Source organism: Gymnoscopelus microlampas (assembly GCF_963454915.1).
Source record: "Gymnoscopelus microlampas genome assembly, chromosome: 6".
In the NCBI taxonomy this organism is placed as follows: domain Eukaryota; kingdom Metazoa; phylum Chordata; class Actinopteri; order Myctophiformes; family Myctophidae; genus Gymnoscopelus; species Gymnoscopelus microlampas.
In genome coordinates, this window is record NC_139943.1 from 4,893,703 (window position 1) to 4,916,087 (window position 22,385).

Genomic DNA, 22,385 nt, shown 5'->3' on the forward strand with positions numbered 1-22,385 from the left:
ACACACACACACTCACACTCACACTCACACTCACACTCACACTCACACTCACACTCACACACACACACACACACACAAGAAATAGACAAGCAACTAGGGGTGTGCCGATATATCGTCCCACGATATATCGCGATACGTTTTCATGACGATATGTATCGTTTTGGGGGGAAAAAAAGATCGTTTTGGGGGAAAAAAAAAGATTACAATCATTATAATCAGGCATGCAAACAGCCCGAGGTGAAAAGGGTGACAACATGTTGTTGTTTTTTCGGGTCAGGTGTCACACTATTGCCCTATTTGAAAACGGCTATTGTAGCTGAAAAGCTACAAGTTTGCATGTCTGAATAATGCAAAAACAGAATTATTTGTTTGCATTTACTTTTTTCCTCCCCCATATATTTTCATAATAAAAAAAGTGCGTATCGTATCGTATCGATATCGTATCGAAGTTGTAAGCCAAATATCGTATCGTATCGTTTGGTGAAATTAGTGTATCGGCACACCCCTACAAGCAACGACAAATATTGTAGATATTTATCCTGTCCTCTTCCCTTCTATCCTCTCCTCTCCTCTCCTCTCCTCTCCTCTCCTCTCCTCTCCTCTCCTCTCCTCTCCTCTCCTCAGTTTGACTGCTGTGGAGTGAACAGTCCAGAGGACTTTAAGGACAGCCTCTTCAGACACCTCAACCAGAACGAGCTCCTCCCCGCCGCCTGCTGTCACCGTGCCAACGGAGAGATGGCCAATCAGTGCTTATCAGGAAATATTATGTTCAAGGTAAGGTGTGCCCCCCCCCCCTTCATAATGAGAGCAGCAGACAGTAAAGGTGACAGTTAGGTGACACTCTCTCTGTTTGACATGCAGGGGGACTCTGGCTGACTCCATGGCTAATTAGTGCATCTCCATGTTCAGCTGTCGCGTGCGCGCGTGTGTGCGTGTGTGTGCGCGCGCGTGTGTGCGTGTGCGTGTGCGTGTGTGTGTGTGTGTGTGTATTACTATACTTGCGAGGACCAAGTATAGTAGAATTTGAAGAAATATACATTGTGAGGACAGTTTTCCTGGTCCTCACAGTGCAACGGTTGTTTTATAGTTAAAAAGTCATTTTTAGAGATACGTTTACAATTAGAAAAACATTCAGGTTAGGATTAGACATTTAGAGGTTAGGTTTAGGGATTCGAATTAGCGTTAAACATGATTTATACTTAGTTGCGCGCCAGTGTCGTGCACCGAAAAACAGCCGATCTATAAGCTCACAACGCGTCGCAGCGCGATGCGTTGTGGGCTTGTAGATCTGCTGTTTTTCGGCTTTAGGCTTAAGGTTAAAAATGGCAGAATAATATGTACATTTTTAAATGACATTCGTAAAATGGCTGTCCTAAAGCGTTGATGTCCTCACAAGTATAGTAATACAAAGCTGTGTGTGTGTGTGTGTGTGTGTGTGTGTGCGTGTGTGTGTGTGCGTGTGCGTGAGTGAGAGTTACACCTGGTGTTTCTACTCAGTTTTCTTAAACAACTGTTTGTCTGTCTGTCCTCATTAAAAGGTCATATAACTGTGAGGACCAACTGGTCTTCCAGCATTTCAAGACCGTCAAACAAACTGAACAAAACAAAAACAATGACATCGTTTAATATAAAAACACCATCAAAAACATATAGACTCAAACCATTTGAGTCGCTCTGGATAAGAGCATCTGATATATGTCTAAATTAAATCTTAATGTAGTGTCGTGGAATTCTGGATCAATCAGCAATTGATGAGGCACATACAGTAGGAGTCGAGCTCGAGACACTATTCTAGGTGGAGGTGGTTATGCTTTATGTACGTGATAGCATGGTCAGAAGTACATTAACCCATTGAGACCTGAAGCCGATTCTACATGTCTCCTAAATCTCAACAGTATTCTTGAAAAACGTATGTTTCTATATCAGTGGTGCTCAATCTTTCTCATGTCAAGGACCTCCAAAATGATATGCATTTGGCCGCGGACCCCCATCAAAATATTTTGTTCCAGGGACCCCCCCGGAAGCAAAGATTTGAGTTCAAAATGTTCGCTTTAAAAATATATATATTCAGAAGATTTGCACACATTTTCACGAATTTTCAAAAATAGCAGATCTACAAGCTCGTAGCGCGGCACTCGGTGCCGCGCTATGAGCTTGTAGATCTGCTATTTTTGAATGGCCCAAAGTGTAAAATAATGCTTTTTAGCTCAAATCTAAAAATGACACAGTTCCAGGTCTTAATGGGTTAACACTCATGTCAGAGGTACGGTAGTTACAGGGCAGAGATCATTTATACTGTAGCTGCTTGAAGGACAAACTGAACCATAATAACAATAGCTATTATTAGGCCTAGTGGAGACATTTAGGCTCTTACAAACTGTCACATATCCTAATGTATTGTAAGTGATGGTAAAATATAAAGGTTAGATATAAGCAGCCATGTAACTTCTTCCTCAGTTGACATTACTACTACAGCAGCATATGAACAGGAATCCTTCTCTATGAAGGGCAGAATAGACCAGTTCTACCTGAAGTGGGAAAGATGGCTTCACAATATGAATGGTTGGTATAAGGACAGACTACTGGCTTAGCTCCCTTATACCGTGTATATATCCTCGCTTGTTCCAGTGGTGGAAAAAGTACTCACATTTTTAACTCAAGTAGAAGTATCAATACTGCAAAATGTAGTTGCAAGTAAAAGTCTGGAATTCAAAATTTACTTGAGTAAAAGTACAAAAGTATTGGTGTCAAAATGTACTTTTAGTACAAAAGTAGAAAGTACTAATTGCAGAATGCAGAATGTCCCATTTCACAAGTTTTAAAATGGATAAAATACCAAATAAAATAGCAGATCTACAAGCTCACAATCTGTCGCATCGTGACGCATTGTGAGCTTGTAGATCTGCTATTTTAAAATGGCCGAAATGTATATAGGTCTGAAGTGGTTATGTTTTGTAATAATAATCAAAATTTACAAAGTAACTAGTGACTAAAGTTTTCAAATAATTGTAGTGGAGTAAAAAGTACAATATTTGTCTCTGAGATGTAATGGAGTAGAAGTAAAAGTATTGGATATTGGAAATACTCAAGTAAGTACAAATACCTCAAAATAGTACTTATACTCAAGTACAGTACTTGAGAACATGTACTTAGTTACTTCACTTTTTTCTTTTTCTTTTTTTCTTTACTCTTTTATCTGTTTGTTTGCTGTTGTTTCGTTTAGTTTTTTTTGTTTTTGTTACTGTATTGACTGTGTTGTTGCATAGGTCGCTGTTTTTATTTGTCTATTGTTTTTTTCTTGTTTTGTCCTGTGTCTGTCCTTTGGCCTGTTGTATCGTCAAAACATTTATAAACTATTAAAGGAGTACGTTCACTCAAACAATTACTTATTTTCTTTCAATTACACACCCCATGAAGCCTTGAATTCATGGAGATTCTTTAGATTTTGATGCATTCCTGAGCCAATAATTTGATGACCGGCGGAAATATGCTAATGTAGCATCTCCACCCACACAACACACTTTTTTAACAGTTTTTTTTCCTGCCACACAGCGCTTAGTAGCCGAGGACATTAACCCATTAAGACCTGAGGCCGATTCTAAATCCTAACAGTTTTTTGAAAATAATGTAAAAAAAAAAAAAAATCGCGATTTTTCAAAAAATAGCTAAAGAACTCTAAAATGACACAGATGCGTTCCAGCTCTTAAAGGGTTAAGGACGGTGCACTACTATTTGCACTTGTTTTTTAGACTACGACGTGCTTATTTATGATATTTGATATATTTGTCTTTTAGGGAATGTGGTAGGATAGATATATGTAGGATTGTAGGATGTCCTGTATGTTTTCTCTGTACTTTCTGACCCCTGGGAGCTGAGCTCCAAAATGTCCTATATGCACTTGTGCAAATGGCAAATAAAGTTTATTCTTCTATTCTTCTAGGAGACTCAAAAGAGTCTCTTTGAGCGCTGCATTATTATTATGTATGACAACAGGTCTGTTGTCATCCTCCTATCCTCCTATAATTTGAGTAACCTCTGTAGTGGTAGGTGAGTGAAGCTGCCCGGTTCTCCTCACTGGCTGGACCAATTGCTCTGATTTTTGCACACAGCCATTGACCATTACCATCTGAACTTAACTGTGAAGCCCGTTTTTTAATTTCATCAAATCTCAGCTTCTTATTAGCGTTTATGTGTCAAACAATGTCGCCTCCCGGGTTGCCAGATCATGTGCGCATATCCCCCCACGGATGCGTCGACCGGGTATGGTCTAGTACATACTAATTAAAATAAAGTAACACAATACTGTGCTCCTTGTTCCGACAGGGTTGTTACTCTGCGGTGGTGGATTACTTTGAGCTCTACATCTACGTGGCCGGAGCTCTGGCCATCGTGGTGCTGACTATAGAGGTACGTGAAACCCATCCGCATGGTCTAGAGATCTACTGTATGTCAGTGGTGGGAAAAAGTACTCAAATTTGTTACTGAAGTAAAAAGTATCAATACCGCATTGTAGAAATGCTCTGTTGCAAGTAGAAGTCCGGAATTCAAAATGTACTTGAGTAAAAGTACAAAAGTATTGGCATCAAAATGCACTTAAAGTACTAAAAGTAAAAGTACTCGTTATGCAGAATGTCCCATTTCACAAGTTTTCAAAATAGAATATTTTGAAAATAGCCGATCTACAAGCTCACGATGCGTCGCATTGCGACGCATTGTGAGCTTGTAGATCTGCTATTTTCAAATGGTCAAGATATATATGGCTGAAGTGGGAAATGTATGTTTTGTAATAATAATCAAAATAGTAATTTGTAACTCAAGTTTTCAAATAATTGTAGTGGAGTAAAAGTACAATATCTGCTGCTGAGATGTAGTGGAGTAAAAGTACTGAAAATTGGAAATACTCCAGTAAAGTTGTACTTAAGTACAGTACTTGAGTAAATGTACTTAGTTACTTTCCACCACTGCTGTATGTACACCTAATAGAGGTACTAAACATGTTGAAATAAAATATATTACAATCAAAACATCTTTGACTATTATAAAGGTACGTAAACCCATCCACATGTTTTGTAGATCTATAATAAAGGTATGTAAACATGTTAAAACATGTTTACGTCTCATCATTTGTTCCTCTCCACATGTGTGAGGGTATTTGGTGAACTAAATTATTTATGAATAATGTATTTATTATGATTAAACCTTTGTGAGTGTATTTGGTTAACTAAATTATTTATTAATAATGTATTTATTATTATTAAGCCTGTGTGAAGGTATTTGGTGAACTTTCTCCCTCTAAATGCCAGTAGCATGAGTGTAAGGGGGTTGCCCTTTTTTTTGTAGCACAATCTCTCCATCTAGTGGTGAGAGTTGGCGTTACAGGAAACTATCCAGTGTGTCTAGACAAATTAAAAAATCGCAAAAGTAGCAAAACCGCGCAGGATACTTTGTGATACTTTGTGATACTTTGTGTTACACTGTAGTACAGTGGTGGAAAAAGAGTACTCAAATGTTTTACTCAAGTAAAAGTATCAATACTGCTATATGATAATACTCTGTTACAAGTAAAAGTCCAAAATTCAAAATGTACTTGAGTAAAAGTACAAAAGTATTGGCAACAACATTTACTTAAAGTACCAAAAGTAAATGTACTCATTATCCAGAATATCTCATTACCCAGTTTTTCAAATGTATAAAAATCTTTTGAAAATAGCAGATCTACAAGCAGATCTACAAGCTCACAATGCGACGCATTGTGAGCTTGTAGATCGGCTATTTTCAAATGTCTGAAATGTACATAGGGCTGAAGTGGATGATGTATGTTTTGTAATACTAATAAAAATAGTTACAAAATAACTATAGTAACTAAAGTTTTCAAATAATTGTAGTGGAGTAAAAGCATTGGAAATCGGAAATACTCAAATAAAGTACAAATACCTACACATTTTACTTAAGTACAGTACTTGAGTAATTATACTTAGTTACTTTACACCACTGCTGTAGTATGATCAAGTAGGGCGTTAATTTACGAAAAAAAACACAAACGGTTAAAATACGGAGATGAGATGTTTCTGCCCGACAACAACGATATGATAAATCATATTCTGTTCTGTTTGATACAATAACACATCGTTGGTCTCTCTCTCCACAGCTGTTCGCCATGGTCTTTGCCATGTGTCTGTTCAGAGGCATCCAGTAGGAGGAGCTACTGGAGTTTTCTTTTCTGTACTTTTTTTTTAAGGGAATTCAGGAGCAAAAAATAACAAAAAAACTAAACGACGAAAAAACGGACACTTTGTAAATGACTTGTTCTCTTTTTATATCGGCCGAACGGTGAAAAATCAACAACAACAAGAAAAACACAAACTGTGCTTCATAGCTGGACTTCTGGAGTACGTAGACAAACAAAACCATCAACACACACCAGTGGCGTGCACAGACATTTTGAGGGGCAGGTGCTCAAGTAAATTATACTTTTTTTTGTTTACTTGGTCTGCTCTTTTTTCCCTCTACACCTATATCTCTTTGCCAAAAATAGCCGATCTACAAGCCCACAACGCCTCGCAGCGCGAGGCGTTGTGGGCTTGTAGATCTGCTATTTTTGGCTAAAGTTCTCCTCAGAAAAGGGATGCTAGGTTTCGAGTGGTTATGGGAAAAATAAAAATCATATCACATAAAGATTTGGCGGAACCCCTGTAGTAACTCTGAGGACCCCCTAGGGGTCCCGGACCCCCTGTTTTCTTCTTTTTTTCAAAAGGGCACTTCTGCTCAAGAGGGCAAAGGGCAGGTGCTCTTGCACCACCTAGAGTCTATCTGTGCACGTCCCTGAACACACACACACTTTGAGTTGAACGTGTGTGTGTTGCTTCCCGACAAGAACCGATCTACAAGCTATCAAAGCGTTTGCATGTTGTTTTTTTATAGCTTCCAGATGAGCTTGTAGATCACATAATTGTCGGCGAGCCACGCTGTCGTGCTACAGAGTGTCAATTAGGCTTCAGAGAAGATGTGAGTTGATGTAAAAAATGAAAAAATTTGTGCCAAATGGAGTGAGAGTTACAAACGTAACTATAATTCTATGAATTTTATGTTCTATAAAACTAGTCTCTCCAGCCAGACAACGTATTCCCTCATAGTCTGTTACTACACCCCCTGCTGCATAGCGTCTGTAACTACACCTCCTGTAGTAGAGACGTGAATGGACGGACGGACGGACGCTGTCATCTGTTCATCATTTTAATTCAAGATAATGTATTTTAAAACATCTTTTAGAATATGTCTTTGAATTTCCATTTCTGCTAAGCATCTAGCTACGTATATAGGCTTCGACTAATTTGGGATGAACTTAGGCGACTGCGAAGACAAAACGGAAGTGGGGAGAGATAAGACATCCGCCGTCGTTTCTTTGCATTTTCAACGCTAACGACTGTATGACGACTGTATGACGACTGTATGACGGAAGCATTTGGAACTGTGTGAGTCAACAGTCTGGCTCCAGAGACTAAGGGCTCGTGTCCGCCAAGAGCTTTTCCCCCGTTTTTTTTCTGCTTGCCAAGAGCTGAAATATTTTCAATATGCCCCGGTGGACACGGACCCTAAATGGAGAAGTTATGAACGTAACGTTCTATGGATTCTTTCTGATCGCTAGAGACAGTGGATGTTGGTTTGGTCAGGTGCTGGTTCTCTACATGGGGTCCAAATAGACCCTTAACACATTACCTGCCAAGATCGCATATATGCGTTCTTTCAAATGCATCACTTGCCTGCCGAGATCGCATATATGCGTTCTTTTTTTTTATTCCACAAGGGGCGCCCTAACACAGCTTTGGAACGATCCCTCGTCACTCAGAGAAGCAGTAGCCGGATGTGACGTAATTCCAAAAAAAACAGACATCCGTCCAGCCCAACTATAGGATTTTTAGAAAAACACTCCTAACTCAGTTTATTTTTTGGTGATGAAAACCACCCATTTTCAACGGGCCATGGCCCCAAATGTTGGAATGTTATCGTTCCAATGGATACACGGATCCCTCCCCCTACCCACGGGGACTTTTTTTTTGTTGCACACAACGTGGCTTCCACTGCGTTTCAACGATCGTCTATTTAAGGTAATTACGCTGGCAAGGGGATAAAAAAACGATGTTTTATATCTTGGCGGGTAATGTGTTAAAGGGTCTGTAAATGAAACACTGAGGATTTGACATTGTATATTGGGGTCCCAGAGTCGAGAAGAAACGGAATCAAAAGGGGGGGGGGGGGGTCCTAATGCAGGTTCAACTGAGGGTCCTTGAGAAATAAAATAAATCACTGATCTATAAGCAACAATCTCTGGTAGTCAGAAAGAATGAAACATGGAAGCAGATCGATGCTGGACCGGGTGGTTCTAGGACCGGTCTAAACCGGACCAGTTTTAGGCCAGGTGTAAATGGTGTAAATGAAAGCCGCGTTCACACAGGCAGCTACAAAGCTACAAAGCTGCAAAGCGACGCAGCGTATCTGTCGAGTCACTGTTGAAGTGTTGCTCAAAACGCTCGTTTGACATCAAGCATGCGTCAGACGAGCGAGAAAAATATAAAAGAAAATATAAAGCCTGGGGGTTAAAAAGAACACAGAACTGGCCGGCGGAAATGATTAGTTTTCGCACCATTACAAGCACGAATAGGCTCTATATGCACAGCAGCCATATTGGAAGGAAATTGGGCCTCTTCCTTACTTCCTTGATTGATTGATTGATTGAAATTTGTATTAGGTAAAAGAATGTAAAACAACACAGTTACATTTATAATACTTTTGTCTAAAAGGTCCGACCAAAAAAGTCCTTGCGGACTTGTTTCCGTTGGGGTCCTTGAATTAATTTCATAGACATATAGCAACCAAACAGTTCAAAAATCAACATAAAAATACAGGGGGAAAATACCACTATGTACAAAAACAACACAAAAAAAGCATGAAAAATAACAAATATGTACCAAAAAAAAGGGTCGTCTGTCTACACGGAAACTGGTACTAGCTCCTCTTTTGGCCTCCAGAAAGATGGGTTTTTAGGGCTGTTTTAAATGAGCCCAGCGAACTGCATTTTTTGAGGGATGGGGTTAGACTATTCCATACCTTGGTGGCTGTGCCGTAGAAGGAGAATTTGCCCATGTTTGGGCAACAGGTGTTACCAATGGTGTTACCAATGATAACTAAGGAAGGCTCTGTTCCATTTTGTGTAGCACTGCACAGTGGTCCTCAAACGTTTTAATTTCAAGGACCCAAATGGACCCTTACGGGTCCATTTGGTTCCATTTGTACACTCACAGAGTTACACACCTTTTTAAGGGGCCATTTGGAACCATGAGGGTCCCTGGACCACACTCTGAGACCCACTGGTGTAGCAGAGTGTTTCCAGTGAGGCCAAAATGCACAACATCAGCACCCTAGACTCTGTTTGAGCAGAATGGAACAGAGCCTTCATTAGTATCATTGGTAACACCTGTGAAGGAAGTAAGAAGAGGCCCAATTTCTCTCCAAAATGGCTGCTCTGCATAGAGCCTATAGATCACCGAAGCCTGACGTAATTTACACATCCTTGGTTTGTCTACCTGGTTCGCGGTTTTCCACCCCCCATTCTGAATCCCACAGACGTATTTAATATCGCGTCAAATAAGAACTGTGTTCCAAAAATAAGCAAATGACGCCGGTGGTTTGACTCTTATGGATATGAAGCATCAACTGACGGTGAGAAAACGATAATGTTACTTCCGCCGAATTAGTTACATTTTTACCAGAAACAGACTGTATCAAATATAAGTGACTGACTATCATAAACGATACAGAACCACCTCCCTGACAATATCGCAGAGACAGTTTGTTTATTTTTGGACCACAATTCTTATATGAGACGATTCTATGATGACCCAATGTTATTCTCCATAGTCTAGAGAAATGACTTTACGAACCTGGGGATGAGTGAGTGACTCAGGACTTCTGTACTCTATTGTGTGTGGAGAGAGAGAAGGTGAGTAGAAATGTTTAAACAACACTTGGTGGTTTCGTAGCTGCAGTTGAAGCCAGCTCAACTTGGATGGTAGCTTTGTGTCTTGACGTCGCTGGCTTCCATTGAAAATGAATGGGAGCCTGTAGCTTTGTTGCTGGCAGTGTGAACGCAGCATAAAGGGTGTAAATCAGACCACGGTGTAGAGGGTGTAGAGGGTATAAAAGGGTGTACATTGAACCCACATGGCAGCATGAGGACGGCCTGACGCCTGAACAGAAGGCACTGCACTGACTTTTGGATGAAGAATATTTATACTGAATTGTTGTTTCTATGATATTATTATGAATGTAATATAATAAAACAAACGTTTTATTATATTATCATAAATATAATATGATAAAACATAAATGTATTGCTTTGAACTGTATGGAAAAAAATAGTGTTTTTTTATGTGAAACTTTGGCTGCCCCCCCCATACTGACATACCCCCCCCTACCTTTCTTTAATGCTGTATTATAAACGCTGTGTGTGTGTGTGTGTGTGTGTGTGTGTGTGTGTGTGTGTGTGTGTGTGTGTGTGTGTGTGTGTGTGTGTGTGTGTGTGTGTGTGTTGTACATAACATTCGTGTGTGTGTGTGTGTGTGTGTGTGTGTGTGTGTGTGTGTGTGTGTGTGTGTGTGTGTGTGTGTGTGTGTGTGTGTGTGTGTGTGTGTGTGTGTGTGTGTGTGTGTGCCTGTGTGTGCCTGTGTGAGAGTGAAATTGAGTCTTTTTTTTACTATTGCTGTGGTTTATTGTGGTTTATCCGTGTATTGTTTATGGTTTATTTACATGTAAACAACATGTGACTCTGTGGTTGTTAGCAGGTGGAATGTTTGTGTTTGACTTTGTAGTAGATTATTGAAAAGTTAAAGGACATAAAATGGCATTAAATCTAAATTGATTTCCTCTTGTCTTTTTTTTCCACATGATTCTGGATTGAGAATGGTATTTTAAGGGGGCACGGGGGTGCAGTCGGTAGTGCTGTCGCCTCACAGCTAGTAGGTCCTGGGTTTGACGCTGTGGGCGCTGGGGGCCGTGTCTTCTCCTCCGCGTCATCAGCGCCCATACCCTAGGTGGGGTTGGCGAAAGGGCCTCTCTGTGTGGAGTTTGCATGCTCTCCCCGTGTCTCAGGGTAGTTAATACCCTCACAAAAACATTTAGTAATCCTGGTCACTATAACGCCTCCCCCATGACAGCCGGGGCGCCTGATGGAGGAGAAGGGAACTGGTTGGAATAACTGGTGAGGGGAGTGTAGCGCCCAGGATCACTTCGAAAATTGGCACCGGGTGGAAAATAAGGGTTACAAAATCGCAGATTTTTTCCTGTTTTTTCTTTTTAAAGAATGGTATTTTATTCGAACACAATAAGCAGACATTTTGTGAAGGTTTTATTGATATTGACGCAGAAACAACGGTAGTGGGAGAGTCTGGTAATCAGTGTGGGTGATCAAGTAAAAGTCAAACTATACTGTGTCCTCAACTGCCTGGTGTTTTACCTAATCATGATGACATGATACTGACATGTTACTGACCGTGATACTGACATGATACAGACATGATACTGACCATGTTACTGACATGATACTGACCATGATACTGACATGATACTGACTATGATACTGACCATGATACTGACATGATACTGACCATGATACTGACATGATACTGACTATGATACTGACCATGATACTGACATGATACTGACCATGATACTGACATGATACTGACCATGATACTGACATGATACTGACTATGATACTGACCATGATACTGACATGATACTGACCATGATACTGACATGATACTGACCATGATACTGACATGATACTGACTATGATACTGACCATGATACTGACATGATACTGACTATGATACTGACCATGATACAGACCATGATACTGACCATGATACTGACCATGATAATGATTATTACATCATAGCAAGACAACAAATGCATCGCATTGTGAGCATGTTTGTAGGTCGTCTCATTTCGCTATAATATCATTTCACTTTCTCAACAGGTCTTTAGTTTTTTAGCGGTGCCAACCGCTCTAAGCTTGACTTTGTCCGTATGTCCGTCCGTATGAGCCTGACGGCAAAGAAGCAACACATACAAACACACGCACACACACACACGCACACACACACACACACACACACACACACACACACACACGGACTTGGACATTGCCTATGCCATCTCTCCTCTCTTTGGCCACATGTGCCACTGCTTATCAAAGAGGGGTCCAGGGACCCCCAATGATGTTATGTCCGTCCGCCCGTTTAGAGTACGGGATTTCAAACAGCTATAACTCCAGTTCACAGCATGCCACCAAGTCCTACTTTGATATGTGGACTTAGACCACCAACAGGGACGAGCATGAATTGCTGAAGTTATCAAAGCGGGGTCCAGGGACCCCCAATGATGTTATGTCCGTCCGCCCGTTTAGAGTACGGGATTTTAAACAGCTATAACTCCAGCTTGCAGCATGCCACCAAGTCCAAATTTGGTATGTGGACTTAGACCACCAATAGGGAGGAGCATGAATTGCTGAAGTGATCAAAGAGGAGTCCAGGGACCCCCAAGCACGGGATGAGCACGGGATTTTAAACAGCTATAACTCCAGTTTGCAGCATGGCACCAAGTCCAAACTTGGTATGTGGACTTAGACCACCAATAGGGACAAACTGTAATTACTTAAGCCCCGCCCCCTCTGTCTGCCCATTGGCTGGCCTTTAAACAGCCATAACTCAAGCTCACAGCATGCTAGGGAGTACAAATTTGGTAAGTGGACTCAGACCACCAATAGGGACGAACTGAAATGAGTTAAGCCCCGCCCCAAAGGCACCGCTTCCTTCACACAGGGTGTGATTTTTTTACTTGAAGTAAAAGTATAAAAGTATTGGTATCAAAATGTACTTAAAGTACCAAAAGTAAAAGTACTAAAATGTTTGAAAATAGCAGATCTACAAGCTCATGTGACGCGTTGTGAGCTTGTAGATCGGCTATTTTCAAATAGCCTAAGTATAAAATAGGACTAAAGTGGTTAATGTATGTTTTTGTATCTGATAAGTAACTAGTAACTTAAAGTTTTCAAATAATTGTAGTGGAGTAAAAATACAGTATTTGCCTCTGAGATGTAGTGGAGTAGAAGTAAAAGTGTAGACAATTGGAAATACTCCGGTAAAGTAAAAGTACCTCAAAATTGTACTTAAGTACAGTACTTGAGTAAATGTACTTAGTTACTTTACACCACACTGACTGAACTCAACAGAGACTGAGACATTTCAATTATTAATTATACAATACAACCGCAGTATTCTAACGTTGGTGACTGGGAACTGACCAGTACAAACACAGTCTTCTATTGGTGACTGGGAGCTGACCAGTACAAACACAGTGGGGGTCACTGCTTCATCTCTGTCTCTCTCTCTCTCAGTTAAAAGGTCCTCAGCCTGAAAAACGTTGAACACCCCTGGCAAAACATTTTGGTCTCGCCTACCAGTAGAGTTGCATTGCCCCCTGGTGGATTAATAGTGCAGCTGCATGTAATGTCCCTCTTCACGCAGTGTACTTTGCATTTGCAAGAGACTTCTGGAACCTCTTTACTACATTTAAGAAATAAGGCAATAATCACAACATAAACTGGTATGAGGCGTGAGCAAGTCAGTAATCATCGGTCATGTCTGCAGTGTATGAATGTATGGAATGTGAATGTTGTATAAAAAGGTTTAAATCAACCTAAACAAAGGGCGAGGCCCAACTCAGTCCAGGTCTTATAAAGAATAAATATGGAGATACAAGGTGTTGATATACAGATTAAAAATGCAATAACATAAATATAATACAATAAAAATAAACTGGTTAAAATGATTGAGACCTGAAAAAGCATCTGTGTCACATTTTCATTTGAGCTAAAAAGCATTATTTTACACTTTGGCTATTCAAAAATAGCAGATCTACAAGCTCATAGCACGGCACCGAGTGCCGTGCTACGAGCTTGTATATCTGCTATTTTTTTTTAAATCGTGAAAATGTGTACAAATCTTTGAATATATAGTGTTTTAAAGCAAACATTTTTAACTCAAATCTTTGCTTCTGGGGGTCCCTGGAACAATTTTTTTTTAAGATGGGGGTCCGCGGCCAAATACATATCATTTTGAAATGAAAAAGATTGAGCACTACTGATATAGAAACATATGTTTTTCAAAAAACTGTTGGGATTTATAGAATCTGATTTGTAGAATCGGAACCTCAGGCCTTAATGGGTTAAAACATACAATAGACACAACAGTGCTTTAGAATGTGTCTTTATTGACAACATGAATATGAGCATTATGGAAGCTCTTTAATGTAATGCTACCAGGACCAGTGGTGGAAGAAGTACTCACATTTTTACTGGAGTAAAAGTACAAATACCATTTACAAGTACAAGTTACAATTTAGACATTTACACTCTTATCCACAATGACTTAGAAGTGTAACCACAGTGTAGAAATACTCTATTACAATAAAATACCTGCAAAAGTGCAAAAGTATTGTCATGAAAAAAATACTTTAAAAAATACTACAGAATGGACTATTTCCTTTTTTTTCTTTTTGTCAAAATCTTTTGAAAATAGCAGATCTACAAGATCATAACATGATGCATTGCAACACATTGTGAGCTTGTAGATCTGCTATTTTGGAAGAAACAAAGTACAATAGTGTGCTTAATCGGTTAATGTATGTTTTGTATTAATACTGTAAATCTACAAAGTAACTAATAGCTAAAGCAGTTGGATAATTGTAATGGAGTAAAAAGTACAATATTTGCCTCTGAGATGTAATGGACCCATGTAATAGTCCTCCATCTGAATAGATTTAGAGCCAGAGACCCCCATAAGAGAAGATTTGTGATGCTATATTTTCTAAATGATTCCACATTATTCATTTTAATTTATTTTTAAATAGCAGATCTACAAGCCTACAACACATCACTATGAGCTTGTAGATCAGCTATTTCTGAATAGTAAGTAAAAATAGTGGTTAAAATGATGATGATTATTAAAATAAAAGTATCTCTAAATTGTACTTGAGTAGAGTATTTGAGTAAATGTACTCAGTTAGTTTCCAGTCGTGTCAGGAGCAGTGTTACATAGAATAGAGCAGAAAACCACTGAATGTGTTGTGATTGCGTGAGTTATCATAGAGCCTGTAGGAACAACCACTACAACCACGTAACCTCATGTCTACTGTGTCTCCCTGCTCCATCTCTACTATCACTCCATTAGATATGTATTCATAATTTTCATGATTATTCTGTCCCCAGTTATAAATGAGTTGCTGATTATTTTTATACATGTAGATAGACATATACTGTGATGATCCAGTGGTATACCCCTCTATGGCGGTAGCTGCAGTGAATCTGAAGTAATAAACTCCTTTCACTGGAGATCGAAAAAAACCTAGAACACACACACACACACACACACACACACACACACACACACACACACACACACACACACACACACACACACACACACACACACACACACACCCGTTCAATCAGGGGAAGCATCTGTCATTTTAGATTTCTTTGGCTACTATTCAAAAAATAGCAGATCTACAAGCTCGTAGCGCGGCACCGAGTGCCACGCTACGAGCTTGTATATCTGCTATTTTTTGAAAAATCTTCAAAATGTGTTCAATTTGAAGTGTCTATAAATGTCAGTTTTTTGAATATGTATTTGTCCTCGGACCCCTCTCTCTCTCTCTCTCTCTCTCTCTCAAAAATATCAGATCTCAAATATCAAAAATAGCAGATCACTCGGTGCCGCGCTATGAGCTTGTACAGTATATCTGCTATTTTGGAATAGCCAAAGAAATGTTAAAATGACACACAGATGCGTTACCGGTCTTAAAGGGTTAAACACTGTTAAATACTTAAACTCTATTTTTTCTAAAGGAAAGATTTTTAAAAACCGATCTACAAGCTCACATATATTTTAGAAGAGTGTTTGAACATTTTAGCCTATAATGACGCAGCAGAGTTAACCCTTCACATGCTGCTACTGATGTTTTCACAAAGATGTAAGTTGTGTCATTAGTTGGTGAGAGATAATTGACTGCATTAAGCTAATTAACATAATGAACTTATTCACTTAAAGTAAAGCTCATTAACATAATAAAAAAAGTAAAGCTCATTAACATAATTAACATCATCACTTAACACATTGTGTGCCAGAGGTTTATTAAAATAGAGTACGTTCAGTGCCTGCATATCTTCCATACACTTACGTTGATACGTTTCGTGCTGTAGAAGCCCCGACGCGGAAGTGCATGTAAACAGAGCGTGCGTGTGAGACGGCGGAGGGTCCCGACTAACGCCTGGAACAATAATATTTCTAACGCGATCCTCCATTGCAGAGTGATCGCCGATCGAAAACGTCTCATTTCCACCACGTTAAAAAGAAATGGAGATATTAAGCTTTTAGTCACAGAGTTAACATTGGAAAGGCCGACCGGAAGGATTTATGACATGGATCCACATCCGTCCTTTCCTTATCAGAGACTCCTTGGATGATCCCAAAGTTTCGTTAGAGCGCCCCACGTGGGCCCCACGTATAAAAAAAAAGGGCCAAAAACGGTCCGGACCGTTTATGGCCCTCAATCACCACCTACCTGTAGATGTATTGTAGGCGTTGCCGATGTTAGTGAAGACCTCCTTATAAACCAGAGTGGTATCAGAACTAAATGGTCCAACATATCCATCACCCAAATAATGAGCAGAGAAGGCCACCTTTGGTTGGTCTGTCAACACAAGAACATTATCACATTATTTATATTGTTATAAAAGCATATTATACTATTAATTAATCTAATTAATTATGATTATAAAGTTGTTGTCGGGCAGAAACCTCATACAGTATATCCATATTTATTTGTAAATTAACGCCCTACTTCTATACAAGAGTGTTGCAAAATGTTTTGAAAATAGCCGATCTACAAGCTCACAATGCGTCGCAATGCGATGTTGTGATCTTGTAGATCTGCTATTTTCACTATTTTAAAATGTTTTTAAAAGTATACTAAAAAATGAATGGTTTTGGACATACAACGTTTCCACCTGACAGCAATGATAAAAACATATATTTTACTATTAATTAGATAATTATTTATATCATTATAAGAGCATTTATTATGTTAATTGTCAAGTTATTTATATTTAACATATCGTTGTTGTCGGGCAGAAAACCTTTTATCTCTATATAGACTATTTCATGATTTGGTAAATTAATATCTTACTTCATACAAGAGTGTTGCACAACAATAGTGAAAATATCAGATTTACAAGCTCTTTGTAGATCTGATATTTTCACTATTTTAAATGTTTTTTAAAATAATAATAAAAAAGGAAAGGTTTCCACCTGACAGAGACGATATATAAATGCAACAACCGTCCATATGACCATATATAGCAGTGGTTCATATGACCATATATAGCAGTGTTCATATGACCATATATAGCAGTGGTTCATATAACCATATATAGCAGTGGTTCATATGACCATATATAGCAGTGGTTCATATGACCATATATAGCAGTGGTTCTCAAACTTCATCGTGTCAAGGACCCCCAAATCGTTGTGTATTTGGCCGTGGACCCCCATCTGAAAGGTTTTGTGCCAGGGACCCCCAGGAGAGAAGATTTATGTTGAATATATTTTTAAATGTTTTAAAAAATGTTCAAAAATAGCAGTGTAGCAAAAATGTAGAAGCTCGCAGCGCGGCACGATTTGACTCGCTCTGAGCTTGTAGATCTGCTATTTTTGAATAGCCAGCGGATAAATGGTTAAAATGAGTGTGATGCTTATTAACTACTTTTGAGTTGAACGTCAGACTAATCTGTTGCTCCTGGATTTCAGAGACAATATTACCCAGTGAATATGCAATAGCAGAGCAACCTGGCAGCAGTGTGACAGCAAACAAAGCACATACAACATCAGTGGCAGCACTGACAGCGAGAGGAAGTGCAATGAATCTGCTGAGCTTAAAGGACGACTTCACCCATTTTCAACCTGTCTTAATTTAATTGGTCCTCACTAATGTTCATTATAAGATGGCACCATTTCTGTCTCCTCACTCTGTGTCTCAGAGGAGGGCTGTGGACAGTTCAGAAACCCGCCTACCAGTGACATCATCGATGGGAATCCAAGATAATAGAAATTGCAGGCTTCTTATGCCAGGAAATCTTGTTTGAAACCGAAATGATGATGTCACTGGTAGGTGGGTTTATTAAGTGTACACAGCTCTCCTATGAGACTCAGACAGAGTAGAATTCTCTTTTTTTTCATGAGCATTAGTGAGGACCAATTATATGAAGATGGGTTGAAAATGGGCAAAGTTGTCCTTTAAGTTATAATACATTATAATACCTGCGTTGTGTCTCTCAGTGGTGTTGAACCTCATTTCTAGGATGGACAGCTGATCAAGGAGTGCTGAAATCATCCCAGCATTAGCATTAAATCAATCATAAATACTCATGCAGTTTACAAAGAACTGAACATAAGATAGATTTGAGTGGTTAATTTATTTGACCTTAATCTTTAAGCATTCCCTTGTCATTTATGTGGATCAAATATAAATTGCATTTTCAAAACATTATCTATTTTGAATATAACACTGGCATAAGTTTGAGTGTGAGGATTTTTGGTTTTAAATACAATATAATTTTTCAATTTAGTCAATAAGTCCCCTCACATTTGTTTACAAATTACATCCTGCACATAATTCTAAATTCATTCTCTGAACTCTGACTGGGGATGCAGTCTGGGAGATAAGTGGGTTGTTGAAAATATTTCAAAAGAAGGAAAAAAACACTATTCATGGACAATCTGCTGGAAAAATTTGATGTGATGTCATAATCAATCTTAATGTTGATATGGCACACTGACCATCTAGAAAATAAAAACATGGCACTGCATTTCAAAAAGGTTGCCGACCTCTGCCCCAGGCTATGGGTTATGAACATTCAGGCTATAGGATCCATTCAAAAGCTGATCTACAAGCTCACATGTTGCATGACACGCCCACCTCCTGTATGAACCCATTGTAACTTCAAACTCCATTTTAACCATGATGGATTCCAGGGGCGTCAATTGGGTATGGCAGGCTATTGCAGCTGCCATACCCTGGCTCCAGGGAAGAAAAAAAAAAGAAGTACTTTTTTGATAATAAATCGGGAAAATCAGGCAAAAATAAGAATTAAATAACATAACCCTAACCTAACCCGAATCCTAACCCTAAAACCGAAATAAAGTAACCAGAAACTGGAAAAAAACGAACCCAACCCGCCCAGAACCGCACAAAAATTTTGCGCGCGCGCGGGGTGACCTCATGCACGCGCGCTGCGCGCGCGTGCATGAGGTCACGTGCATTCTGCCATACCTTAGCTTTTGCTGAACTGACGCCACTGATGGATTCATGTGTCAGGGGGCTGTGTTTTTACATAACTGTTTATACCTGGCTCTATTTATTTTTAATGAATGAAATAAAAAATAAATATATAAAAACCTGCCCCCCCCCCCCTCACTCATTAAAAGGACAATATCAGTCACCAGAACCATGGATGGTATTTAAGATGAATCTTTCATGGTTAAAGTGGAACTTAAACTTGTATAGGAATAGGGGGATAAAATAAAAGTTATAATACCTGCATTGTGTCTCTCAGTGGTGTTGAGCCTCATTTCTAGGGTGGACAGCTGAGCAAGGAGTGCTGAAATCATCCCAGCATTAGCATTAAATCAATCATAAATACTCATGCAGTTTACATTTAAACATAACATAGATTTGAGTGGTTAATTTATTTGACCAAATCGTTAAGCTTTCCCTTGTCATTTATGTGGATCAAATATAATTGCTTTTCAAAACATTATCTATTTTGAATAATAATATACATGTTTAAATTACCTTGGTCCATCTTGGCGCTCACCTTGACAGACACTGCAGAGAAATGTCACAAAAAAAGTTACAAAAACTTTAAAATAAAAAAAAACATCTCAGCCTTTAGTTGTACAAGTTGAACTCCACAATCTTAGCCTATGGCTCCAGCCCCTGAATCACTAGCCACGCCCATTAAAACAATATGTTCTGAGTGAAACTAAATGAACATTCAGGCTGAGTGTCAGGTTACTATATCTATTTCAAGAGGTAAATGGTTCAGACCAATTAGCATTAAGGGGCCAAAATGACAGAAAAATGTGCAGAAGAAACATTAATACATCTCAGTAAAAGGCAGTTGTTGATTTAACCCTATAGAACACTAACCATGAAAATAGTCACAGTCACTGTCACACTAACACTAACCATGGGTATATTTTACCCGATTTAATAAATTCCATAAAAAATATTTCTCATCAAAATAAATTAAAGTACGACAATACATGGCAAATTGAGGTACTCATCTTTGATATTTCAACATGAAATTTTACAAAAAAAATGTAAAAAATATATCATGGGGGAACCCTATAAAAAAGCAGCAAAATCTTTGATCGTAAAATAAATATTCCTTAAAAAGAAAATGGAGCTAGAAACTTTTCCTTTGGTCCACCCATTCCTGGGACATGTGAGACAATTGGCCAGTGAAGTTACAGTCTAATTGCATCAGCTGACCATTGTGGGAGTATGGGATTTAGTTTTACCCTCTAACACTAACCATGGGTGAAATTCACCCGAAGACCTGCCTGTAGAAAAAAACAGGGATGGGGGGGGCAGGTAAACAAACCTATACCTTCTATGACGTCACTGAGCATCCTGAAGGTACCAAGGACCCACCCACCTCAGACATTATAAATCACATCATTACAATTGTTCGGGTGAAATTCACCCATGGTTAGTGTTCTAGGGTTAAAAGAACTGAGAGTTCAGAGTCATCTTTATTGTCACATCACAGACAGGTTCACAGGTGTAAAGAAATGGGGGTGACATTAGTTTTTGTGCAGCTCCATCGTTTTTGTTGTTTTCAGAAAGAGAAAAGAAAAGGGAGAGAAAGAAGATCAACATAAGAAAAGCATGGCAAGGAGAGTGTCAAATTTGCAGGAATCTAATATATTTAGACGACATACATACTCTACATATATCATAAGGAGAGGCAGGAATCTAAGATATTTAAGCTACATAATAAACTGTACATATAGCATAAACCAGGACAATCAAAATCTGCTGGAAATAGTTTGATGTGATGTCATAATTAATCTTAATGTTGATATGGCACTATGACCATCTAGAAAATAAAAACATGGCACTGCATTTCAAAAAGGTTGCCGACCCCTGACCCAGAGTATGGGTTATGAACATTCAGGCTATAGGGGTTAAGTATTATTAGTAGTGTGTTAAGAGTGTTGATAGTGTTAAGTATTGTTAGGATTGTGTTAAGAGTGTTGATAGTGTTAAGTATTGTTAGGATGGTGTTAAGAGTATTGTTAGGATTGTGTTAAGAGTGTTGATAGTGTTAAGTATTGTTAGGATGGTGTTAAGTGTTAAGTGTATTGTTAGGATTGTGTTAAGAGTGTTGATAGTAAATGCTTTAACATTGTGAGCAACAGCGTTGCATCCATAATAGTGAACTTAGGGGACTGAAATTGCTGACACGTGCATATTAATTAGTTCACAATACAGACTACTGCAGAGTTGAACGTTAGACTAATCTGTTGCTCCTGGATTTCCGAGACAATATTACCCAGTGAATACACAATAGCAGAGCAACCTGGCAGCAGTGTGACAGCAAACAAAGCACTGACAGCGAGAGGAAGTGCAATGAATCTGGTGAGCTTAAAGGACGACTTCACCCATTTTCAACCTGTCTTCATATAATTGGTCCTCACTAATGTTCATTATAAGATGCCACCATTTCTGTCTACTCACTCTGTGTCTCAGAGGAGGGCTGTGGACAGTTCAGAAACCCGCCTACCAGTGACATCATCGATGGAGAATCCAAGCTAATAGAAACTGCAGGCTTCTTATTCCTGGAAAGTTAGCACGCTATAAAGGATGCCATTGTTCTCACGTTAATACAAATTTAAATAAAAAACGTTGAAATCTTGTTTGAAGCCCCCCCCCCCCCCTGGTATGTCACTGGTAGGTGGGTCTCTCCTATGAGACTCAGACAGAGTAGAATTTTCTTTTTTTTAATGCGCATTAGTGAGGACCAATTATATGAAGATAGGTTGAAAATGGGCGAAGTTGTCCTTTAAGTTATTAAGAATTACTTCTATGTTATAATACCTCCATTGTTTTTCTCAGTGGCGTTGAGCCTCATTTCTAGGGTGGACAGCTGATCAAGAAGTGCCGGTCTCAAGCGTCCCCCTCCAGACTAATTTTACACAATT

At 39.0% G+C, this 22,385-nt stretch overlaps 2 protein-coding genes and 1 long non-coding RNA gene across 8 annotated transcripts in view; 2 read left to right on the forward strand and 1 right to left on the reverse strand.

Moving 5' to 3' along the window:
- LOC311047416 (tetraspanin-18B-like) overlaps positions 1–10,905 on the forward strand; it is a 103,941-nt gene extending 93,036 nt beyond the window's left edge. The window contains exons 7-10 of the mRNA XM_084060124.1: positions 625–774; positions 4,324–4,407; positions 6,149–6,428; positions 6,845–10,905. Coding sequence (XP_083916250.1) covers positions 625–774; positions 4,324–4,407; positions 6,149–6,196 — 282 coding nt within the window. The 3' untranslated portion in view covers positions 6,197–6,428; positions 6,845–10,905. The remainder of the gene's footprint in view (positions 1–624; positions 775–4,323; positions 4,408–6,148; positions 6,429–6,844) is intronic.
- Positions 1–22,385, reverse strand: part of LOC311047414 (cerebellin-1-like) — an 878,463-nt gene that overhangs the window by 593,696 nt on the left and 262,382 nt on the right. For 2 of the 6 annotated variants that reach the window (XM_084060122.1, XM_084060119.1), the window contains 4 exons: positions 19,969–20,001; positions 18,435–18,497; positions 16,681–16,809; positions 14,309–15,461 (listed from right to left, as the gene is read on the reverse strand). In XM_084060122.1, the coding sequence (XP_083916248.1) occupies positions 15,148–15,461; positions 16,681–16,809; positions 18,435–18,497; positions 19,969–20,001 (539 nt within the window). In that variant the 3' untranslated portion in view covers positions 14,309–15,147. Of the gene's footprint in view, positions 1–14,308; positions 15,462–16,680; positions 16,810–18,434; positions 18,498–19,711; positions 19,775–19,968; positions 20,002–22,281; positions 22,337–22,385 lie in introns of those variants that run through there. The other 4 variants (XM_084060121.1, XM_084060117.1, XM_084060118.1 and 1 more) reach the window with 4 other exon arrangements.
- The window catches only part of LOC311047422, a 203,998-nt gene continuing 196,019 nt past the window's right edge, over positions 14,407–22,385 (forward strand). Inside the window, exon 1 of the long non-coding RNA XR_014600986.1 lies at positions 14,407–14,492. This is a non-coding gene — a long non-coding RNA (uncharacterized lncRNA). The remainder of the gene's footprint in view (positions 14,493–22,385) is intronic.